The following is a 10,912-nucleotide window of genomic DNA, read 5'->3' as shown; positions in this document are numbered from 1 at the left end:
TAGCTTAAATTGCATCTTTGCTGGTTATCTGGCTGCCGTAATCAGAACCGAGCGAGAGTCGTCGCAAATAATACGCAACACCCATGGTTCTTCGTGTGACGCAGTATATAAAATATCTGGTTTTATGCATCAAAACTGACAGCATCCGGTGCTCTGGGGAAAGCCAACCATTCGTTTCAAATGAAAAAATGCTAAATTATATTCATTATAATCTGACTACCTTCAATAGCGTACGTCGTTAGTAATGTGCCCTGATATGTTATAATTAACACACATATTTGCATACACAAAGCACAAAAGTTTCAGAATCACTGAAAATATAATTTATTCCGTAACGTACGTCTTTAGCCTGTTTTCTTATATTGTTAATGTACAACGAAAGTTTTGCTGTACCGTTGATTAAACAATCACTTTGAGGATTCTCATAATTTCTTATTTTACATGAGAGAAATTTATTCGAGTGCTTGCTTTAGGAAGAATATTTTTGTGATATGATGGTTTATTGGTTTTCAGATCTGTTGAAATTTTGCTTGTTGTTGGTCTCTTTTAAGACAATTTCAATATCAGCCATATACCCATTCGCTCGTAACTGTCGCTGCCGTTGGTTACTCAAATTTAATAAAACAATAAATGTACGTCGATCATTCTATTACCACGAGCACGACTGGCATCTCCTTTGTGGTGATGATATCAAACCGCTGGAAACACTCCCTTCGCATTAGAAATTCGACGAACCAGACCGATCTTTTCTACTACGCCTTCGCTCATCGTTTTGACATTCAATGCTTACGAGTAAATTATGTTTATTTATGTTTAAAACATACATTCACGCACCGCGTTTGCGCCGCTGGTCCCAATGGGATACGTTCTCCTTCTTTCTTTTATTCTTCTCTAAGCAGGCTATCTCTCGCTTCCGTCAAAAAAGGCCATTAACCCTTTATTACTTTATTTTTCTTGAAGCCTCGGGTTACACGTTTTTCTATTTCAAACGTTCTACGACTCTATTGTCCATCCCTGGGATTGGGTGGCTAGTCCGGGCGGGTTTGCCCTGGAACTGCGCTGGTATGTTTATATTCATCGACCGCCATTTGACTTGCACGTGGTTGGTACACGTAATCGATTTTCTATCGTCATTATTTATGTGGGGGAGTAACGAGCCATAAACATTTGGCTTTGTCGGTAAACCACACTAAAATTTTAGCTGAATTAGTTTAGACAACGTGTCTGTACACATTTTCATAGATTTTTTTGGTAGGTAGTAATTGTACTTGAAGAATTCGAACCTGATAATACATTCAAATCAATCCTGTACGCCAGTAAATTATTTGCTATTTTTTTTATTTGTGCATGTCATTATTTAGTACTGATAATTGTTACAAACTGATGTGTTATGTAATTTAAATAAATACATATTTAAAATTTGTAACGTATACTTAAAATTAATAAAGCAAATAATCACTTTATTTTATCATACGCTAGGTATAATATATAATCGAAAATTACAATAACTGTTACTGTGTCAAATTCATGTTTTAAAGAGCTTTACGTATACATTAACAACCATACTTGTATATTATAATTTATACAGAATATCATGCTCAAAGAAAATATAGTTTCTTAAAATGTTGAAAAATTATCATTATTTACTAAAACTTTCCATGGTATCATTGTTATGCCTTTTTTACTACAGGAGCGTTTCACCTTGCGAAGGTAACGATTATTTATTATTAGTTTCAAGACGTAATACCATCTTAGACTCGGCGTGTCTAGATGGAAGGATTTCAAAGCTATCCTTAGAAATATATTGGCCCGTATCACACATTCTATGTTGAAGGTTGCCGACTAGGGGCAAACTAAAGTGGTACTATCCGAAAGGATTCCGATGCCATCATTCTTGCGGAGAAAGAAGTGCACCGAATGGAAGGGAAATGGATGATGGAGGACGGCTTACTGAAAGGCGTCATTAGGTTTTATGTGCAATGTAGACCGAAGGTGCTGAGTAAAGCAGTTGCCGAAGATAACGGAAACAGATAGGGCATGTGAGTGAAAGGATGGAAAGGTATTTTATTTCACGTAGTTTTAGATCCGTGCATGTGGACGATTGGATAGGAAAAGCTTAACTCCGCTGCGAACCTGTGCACCATTTTTGGTAGCGTTCGCTTAGGTAGAATGTGCATGTAAAAAAGAGGATCCTGTGAAGCGGAGGATCAAGGCCAACATAAAGGATGGTTTTCTCCAGATGGTTGAGACCCAAACGTGGTGATGATGCTTTAGCAACGTAGTTTGTGGATGAGGCTGTATATGGTACAACGCTCCGTTCCAGGCTCACCAATCCACTTAGGAGAAAAATGTTGAAAAATTATTCCCAAGATAAGAGCAGCACTTCATGCCATATGTGCTGCTCTCTTCATTGGAGCAATAGTTAGTCTGTGTTCTTCCATTATTTTTTTTCTTTTTATGTCTTGTCTTTTCATCCTCTCTAGCTAACTATACAGGAGAGCTCTTCGTGAGACCTTAAAGTGAATGGTTGACTAGAATTGATCGTAGACCTTTGGTCCACCATCCACCGTTCATTGCGAGTGGCTTACAGTGCTAGAAAAAAATGACTACTTCGTGAGACAGTTGAAATATTCATTGAAAGGATGTTCTTTATATCACAACAGTAGTTGACAAATTGTATTTAAAGCAACAGTATTTTAAAGCCAAAGCGTAACTTTCGGTAGGATAGGTGTATTCATTTTAAATTGATTGAATGCTCTTCTAATAAAAATTTATGAAGTAAACGATAAGTAATAAAGTTCAAGTCTGTCAATATTATTGTAACGCGTACTTTTATTTTATCTATTATGGAGTTAATCAGGCATAGTGAAAGTTATCTTTGATGCCTTGCGATAACGATTTTAGGGTGGATTTGCTTCAAATTTTGCTTACGTTATGATTATAAACGTTGCGTTGACTCCCCAAAAGTCGTTGAAGAAAATGTAAGCGACCTCCAGCAATGTAAATACATTAATTTTCGTTTTTCCCTTGGATTGCTGTTGCCGGTGCTTCAAGATTACTTTAAATGCTGCTCGAAATTCGAGTGTGATTAATGGAGTCACAGGTGGTAGAATTCTGTCAACGGCAGAGCGACCACCCCCCGTCGATGTAAATGGTCACACTAGCAATAACACGGCTTGTCCTTTAAAGAAATCGTTAGAACCTTCATATCGTTGCCAGAAGGCATTTAAGTCTTCCAAGCGGAAAGCACATCCTTGAAAATGAATCACAAACACTTCAAAGATCGTTTTCGTGCCCTAGCCATCCCGAAGAGTAGAAAAAGAGCATCAAAAAGGACAACAAACAGTACGGCGTTCCTTAGATGGGTTTCATCGGTTTCGCATGCCTTCTGGCTGTTGCTGTCCTTGCGTCTGCAGAATTTAGTCGTATTTTTTTAGGTTTTTGTTTTATTTTTGCTTCTAAAAATGCCCCACCGGAAATGAGAAGTCTGGTAGCAAGGGGAGATCGTTAAGGAAATCTAATTTCCCAGTGAAAGAAAAACAAAGGCTCTTTGAATGAATAGGGAAGCAAGGAAAAAATTGAATGTAAACATTCTTTGTTGATTCAATTTAACGCCAATTTGAAGGATAAAATCGTTTTTCGCTCGAGGGTATATTGGTTTTATCCTATGCGTGTGGCACAGGTAGATAATAAGTATGATATGAAGATACGTGCTCTAATAGCATTTGGTAGTGTGATGCTGGGGTTTTCAGGAAAACGTTTTTTGGGATGAGATTTTATTCTAAATATTTTCACAGAACAAAACGTAGAATAGCGTGTTTTTATACAACTCAAATGATATAGAATTTAGACTAATAATATCAGTAAAAAATTACTGATGAAAGAATTTTGAATTACTATAATGTAAAATAGATTTTAATACACATCGTTTTTGTGCTTTTTGAGCATACTTTGTCATTTCATGATCGCAATGTGTAGATTATGCGTTGGTGTTGGTTTCGAATATTTGTAACCATAATCAGAATGTATAAATTTGTCCAATTTGACGAGGTTCGGTAATATATTTTTATCGCTTCGACTTTACGCTTTTTTCGTCTTCGGTTTTACGAAACTGGCAAATAAAGTGGTACTAAATCATTGACAGAAAGGAAAACGTGAGGATTATAAAAAATGGTATAAAAAATATTCAAAATATATTCCTTGTTTTAAATGAGTAGAAAGCAAACGGCGGAGTATCCCGATATGTTATTAAAAATCAATTACAATATCGACGGGGTACCATTAGGGTCGCACACCGGTCTTGGCTGAACCACATGTGAAGGCCATGAATTTGTAGCCTCAACATTTTTCCTCATGTTTTTGTCCAAGTAGGAAACAAACGACATAGATCCCGTGAGGTCGTTTAAATGTGTCGTAGTAATTCATGAAAAAGTGGCGTTTATGAAGATTCTTTCGCACCTCTCTGACCGCGCAACGCTTTAGTCCTCAGTCGAAGAGCAGCGTGTGCCCGGAGCTGCTTCGCACCGCTAGTAGCCCGATTGGAGAGCGGGTTCAAAAGAATCACTTCAAGTTGGTAGGGAATTTATGTGATTGTTTATTAAAACGTACCCCATGGTCACATTTAGGCGAGAATCGGTCGTTATTCGTGCTTCTTTCCCAGCCTTTTGCCGTCTTGGCATGGACGCGCTGGAAAAGAGAAGAGTGTGATATATTTTTCCTTTTCGATCCCAAAACCAGCCGGTAAGATGACGGTTGGGGCTGTTTTTCGTCTTCGGGTGTAAATGCCACTCGAACAAATACCATCATCAATGAAATTCTTTGGGCTGAACCATTAAAAATAATCGGCGGCCCAGCGCGCACCATATGTTCTCATCTTCGATCGTGTGCTATGGAAGTAAACGAAAACGAAGCTAGGCTAGCCTAATCCATGCATGCCTTATGTTAGCAAAAAGTTTTGTTTAAATATATTTTGTATTGTGGATGCAGACTGGCAGGAATTTTGTTTTGAAACCATTTTAAAGCTATCTGCTAGTACGTTTGCATTCTTTTTATCTTTCTACTTGTGCACTGATATTATCTTTATGATATAACAAGATTATGTGCAAATATTTATACAACATAATTATCTTTCATCTATATTTTAAACAAACGAGACAGGATTCAATTTTGAACTATATTTACCAATAGAACAAATTTGAGAGATTTGTGTGTTTTAGATTGCTATAAATTGAATTAGTAGAGTTCTTGGACTGAGTATTTTAATTTTAATTTCATACAAAAAGTTCAGCTTTCTAACGATGGTATAACACTGGAGTAATGTTTATTTAAAACAAATATTCAGTGGTAATAGAAAAAAAAATGCTTCTCATCGAATAAAGACACAGTGCGAGCAAAACGTCGTGCGTTCTAGATATCTTTTAATGAAATTGTAATATATGAAGAAATCGTGATACATAAATTCTGCGAAATGATTCCGTATGCAGAACGAAATTGGTACCACTGGAAAGCAGGAGCCCAAATCCGCGCCTGCTGCCATCGAGCCACTGGTTCGTTTTGTGCGCTGATACGGAATTTTTGCCTTCATGTGATCCAGCACCGCGGGGTGAAAATCTGTCGATGCATGCTGTTCCGCCTCAGATCTCTCGCACAATCTAAACTTTAACATTTAGACCGGAGGGTGGGTAATTGTAAAAACTGTGTACCGGACGACCGGCTGCCTTATTGGTATAACGCGATATTTACGCCTGGGAGGTTTGATTGGCCTTTGCGTGTTGATCTTTAACCGTGCACAAACTCACGACTTTAGTTTTCATGCAATTTGAATTTCCTATTTTTTTGTATCAATTTTAGAGTGTAGCAAATTACTGTTTGTGATAGCTTGCTTATTTTTGTTTCACAAATAGAATTGTGGTTATAATTGTTTGGTTAATATTATTTATTCGTATGTGACCAATGAAAACAGTTTCGAAGGTACTTGAATTTCTCTAAGCGCTGCATTCGATATTTTTTTCTCAATTTGAAGTCACTTTACAATCCATACAATATCATTAAATGTTACTTTATGTCATATACATTTGTCGTGACAATACCAAATTTATTATAGCTTAATACTGGTTTAGTTCAATATTTTTTTTTCATTCTTTTCGCATGAAGCGTGAGTTCTTATTTATTATAAATGCATGAAACATATTCGCTGTTAGCAGTATCTTTAATTATTGTATTTTCATATATTTATTCCTTTTCAGAGTGATAAACATAATGTGCGGTGGATAACCATGCCAGGTTCTGTTGAAACAAATAAGTAAAATTTAAACGTTCGGATCAAAGAGGATGCGGTTCTGCTCGTAATTGCAGCAGATAGAGTGCAAAAGGTATGTTTTCCATACGCACAAATACGCGCTGATGATCATTTAACATCACAACAATGCTTTTTTCGATCGTGTATATAAGCATATGAAATGAGTAGTGCATAAATATTGTTCAATCAAAATTAATAATCAATCTTAAAAAGAAGCTAAAATGTTTTCAATTCTATGAATGTGTAGCGAGTGACGCGTTCGAAGTGTAGTGTCTAATAAAGAGTAAAGTTTTGTGATGCTACGATATTTGTGAAATGTGCATAAAGTGGTAGTTAGTAAAAAAAACAAAAAAACAGCAATAATTGGCTGATATCGATGATGGAAAAATAATTGAAAAGAAATTGATTGTGAGTGCCGTAGTAAAATCTTTATTCATAAATGTCCATCATCTAGAGTAAATTGAAGGTTTGGTTGGAGTGATTGCTGTTTGGTGGAATAGACTGTTCCACCGAAAAAATGGATTACCTGGTTTTAGTGGTGCTGCTTTTGACTTTGTTCATAAGTCCAACAATTCAAGGTAAGCTAGTCTAACATGCTTCTTTTTCTTTTTGCTGATGGTTAACATTTTATAATATATTAATTAATATATAATATATAAAACAAAATCACATTGGTTAATACAGCATAACAAAAAAAGCAAAATTTTAAATAGCACAACCATATGGTTCTTATATTCAAAGCTATCAAAATGAAAATATAATATAACATCAAAATGTATTTTAAGATTTTATTCAATTTAAGAAATTTAAGATAAATGAGGTCCCAAACTTGTTTTCAAAGCAATTTTAAAGATAGCATGCCATCGTAATAATTACAGCAACTTACTACTTTTTAGGCTTGGTAACGCAATATTTGATTTTATAATGATATATTTCATTAAAATCATTATGTTACTCGATTATTGTTTTGGAACAAACATGTAAAAATCAACACTACGTGGATTATCTTTGGATTATGGAGAGCGAATATAAAATAAGATTACAGCCTTTCTAAGCCGAAGTGAAAAATGGGCGAAGCATGTAATAACATACACGCAGCGCCACTCAATGAGTCCTAAACTTATAAAGCCGAATACTTTTCGACATCCCAGGGGATGAACATTGGCACAGTGAAAAGTGAACATGAATCAAGTTGATTAAATCTCTGGTGTCACGCGTGAAGTATTAAACGTAAGAAAGTTTTTGCTGTATGGCGTACCTAATACTTTCGAGTTTGTAGCCGTGCGCCTCCTTAATGGCCTTAGTTGATGTATGAAAACTTTGGATGTAAGTCTAGAATGCATTTTCCCTTGCAGATGTGTTATTTTTTTTTGATATTTTTGTTGCTGCCCGCATTCAGAGTGCGAGCATTATTTCCGGGAGTAGGGACACTGATATGATCATTTTGCTTTGCTTTGTGCATTTCACGGCGTGTTTCAACGTGCTGAGTAATTGAGATCAAAGTTGCCGCTAGCAAAACGCATCAGCTCTGCAAGGAAACAGTTTTGTCTCAATATAAACGGGAGAAGACGGTGGTACACCAAAGCACGCTTTAGACTACTCGTTAGTCAACGGCAATGTTGCTTTGGGGCAGTATTTCCGGTTTCAGCGCACAGTGGAAGACATTTTGCGCTTATCGAACATCGCAAGACCGTCGTTCCAGCAACGCGAGATTCGTACAAAACTGGAGGCTGTCTCTGATGCGCTCACGGTCTGATGTAGAATGTGGTAGCGGGTCTTTCGCTAATGAATTTACTTGTGCAAAATTTTTGGGAGCTCCGGGCTTAAATTAAAAGATACTTATCTGCATAAAATTATCTCCGATAGTCTGAGTCGCGCAGGCCTGCCGTGTCCAACGGATAAGGGCGTTTATTTTCGGGCGTTCGGCAAAGCGGCTTTTCAAGACGCTCCACCATCACCACCGTCTCATCGTTTTATACTTTCTTTCCTTCCTCTGACGTACCAAAAATACATCGTAATGATATTCGCTTGGCGCGTTGACTTGCGAGCTGGTTGGATGCTTGGAAAGTTTTGGCGCCTTTAGGGGTGCAAACGATAAGAACGGTTTCCTGCTTTTTAGGGAAAGCTCCAGCATGAACCGAGAGGGCTGGTAAAATGTAATATGCGGCAGAATCATAACCGTGCCACGGTGGCTGTGAATTTGTGGGATGAAGAGACAAAAAGAATTTAATGAAAATTACCCGAATTAAATGACAGTTTCCGAGAGTTGTTCAAAAACGGTGGTTGCAAGACGGAGGTGTTCCAACAAGTAGAAAATGACTGCGGCTAGTTTGTTAACCGTCGATGCCGGTTGATTACATGATTAAACTCTCTCGCCAGGAGTTTGTTAAATTGGCAAGCTTGAATTTTGATCGTGTAGTTTGACGACCTCTAGTTTCACGAATAAATTTGATTCAAATTCATTCCTAGTTCGTTTTCATGTAAAGGTTTTCATTTTTATTATCTAAGTCCTTGTGAAAGTTTTATCAAAACCTTTTTTTATTGATTGCTGACCATATCGTTCGTTTTTTGAAACATTTTTTCTCCAATGTTTCTTTAGTGTGCTTGTTGGTTTTATCTTGAAACCAAATGGTTCATGCAATTTTTCGGGATTTGATTGGCTTTAATGAGATAATGAACGTATTTTTTATCTTATTCTTTTGGTTGTAATAATGACAAGAGTATGTGTAAACATTGCTCCGTAAATTATTCTTATTGCTAAATTCGTTAAGTAAAACACTACATATCCTGTGGTGCAGTGGAACGATTTGTTTTCTTTTTTGCAATCTTTTGTCTTTAGAAACGCAATGATAGAAAATTTCATAAAAATTTCACATTATTGACATTGGATCAGAAGTTGAACTCAAAATTAGCTTTAAACAATAGGACCTGCCTTAAAGGGCTGGATGCCATGACCACATGATTATTTTTCATGAATCAACATCCGCCACAAGAGTGGTAGCAGGTGGACTTGATTAACTTAATTTTTCCGTTTACGCTATCGTTGCTCTCCCCTGGCTCAGCCACTGGACAGTGCCCGCTTCCCGAGACGATCGCTTAGTTTTACTGTTAATCTTGCTTCAATTCTTATGGTTCGTTGTCAATAATTTATTCCAAGCCATCGCTTACGAACAAGGCTGAAAACAAGCGGAGCAACCGGCTCCGGTAGTAGTGTCCTTGCCCAGCGCGGGCCAGTCGATAATTCTTTGCTTGGGCTGTAATTTATGACTTTCATGGCGCCCTCGAAGCATTCTTCCTTCAAACTGCTCGTTTCCGTTTCTCCTCCAGGGCCGAAGCACCCGTTGCACAGCGATCAATTTCTCTCCCTTCCAGGAATTTTTCTGTTTGCCTGGGTGTATTTCGTTTCGCATAGCTACCGGCGCCAATTTCAATTTGGGGCTTAGTTTGGCCAACACGTTGGGATGATTTTTTGGAACATTTTGATAACACCCCAACGGCGGTGTTTTGCAACGTTGGCTGAGCTCGTGTTGTTACGACGATTGAAAGCGGTGGTAAAAAGGCAAAGTGTATTTTGCTGTCAACATGTTCGCAAGCGGCAACGAAACCGACAAACAGAAGCGTTAGATGGCGCATTGTTTAAACATGACAGCGTTTGTAATGCAGGAGCATAAAATAGATTTCCTTATTATTTTTAGGTTTGAAAATATTTGAACGTTAACTTCTTTGGAGTTTTTCCATATTATGCTTGTTAAAATCGCAATTGGTCCATACGACAATGGGTATATATGTTCTTATTTTTTATATAATTACTAAATTATAATTTGTTTTTATATCGTTTATTTCGATAATTGTTCGTAAAATATGATTATTTTTCTTTGTGAAATTCGTCGTAATTTTTTTTTAATTGGAATCTGCTATGATATATTATGGTGTTTGATGTCGCTTTATTGTTCTATCTTCGACTCTATACCACGTCCGGCTGGGATTGTGTGAGTAGCACACGGAAGCTCCACATTGCAGACGGAAACAAAGAACAAAAGGCATTTTTATTGATTTTACCTGCAGCCAACGGTTTTCTACAGAAAACTGCTCTGGGTTGGCGTAACTTTCGTCCTTGGAACATTTCGTCCATTTCAGAACATTTTCAGAGGGTGTTGGACCGTTGAATCCCTCCTGCATTATGATCCAACATTCCCCAGCCAAAAAATCACCCCTAGTCTTCCCGTTTTACTTCCTTCTAGTACACATGCGCCAAGCTGTGTCTCGCATGCGAGCATGAAGAGTTTTCACATTTCGGGGTCTTTTCGACCTTATCTTGAACTTGATCTTGGATACCGTCGTTATTTGCTGTGACAGAGCTCCATTTTGCGCCGTAGCGTGTTAGAACGTAAGCAGAGAAACCTGCACCTATTGCACACAATGGATAGTTTTCTGCCGGGTTTTAAGGATGGTCGAACGAAGGTGGATTCCGTGATCCGGATGATAGGACTGAAAAAACTGAATGGAGTAAACGAAGAGCTATGTACAGTTGTTAAAATTATTGAGCAAACATTCGTGCCGTGGGTTTTTCATTCAGAAATTTCATCACGTTCCATATTTTCGTTTTGATGATAA

The 10,912-nt window shown here is 37.4% G+C and overlaps 1 protein-coding gene across 1 annotated transcript in view; it reads left to right on the top strand.

Moving 5' to 3' along the window:
- Window positions 1–6,815: 6,815 nt before the first annotated feature.
- Window positions 6,816–10,912, top strand: part of LOC128725790 (protein sax-3-like) — a 43,047-nt gene continuing 38,950 nt past the window's right edge. The window contains exon 1 of the mRNA XM_053819563.1: window positions 6,816–6,876. Within this exon, the coding sequence (XP_053675538.1) occupies window positions 6,816–6,876 (61 nt within the window). The remainder of the gene's footprint in view (window positions 6,877–10,912) is intronic.

The sequence above is a fragment of the Anopheles nili genome, chromosome 2, assembly GCF_943737925.1.
Source record: "Anopheles nili chromosome 2, idAnoNiliSN_F5_01, whole genome shotgun sequence".
Taxonomy (NCBI): Eukaryota; Metazoa; Arthropoda; class Insecta; order Diptera; family Culicidae; genus Anopheles; species Anopheles nili.
Note: the sequence above shows the minus strand (reverse complement) of the source record. Positions and strands in the feature narration are given on the sequence as shown.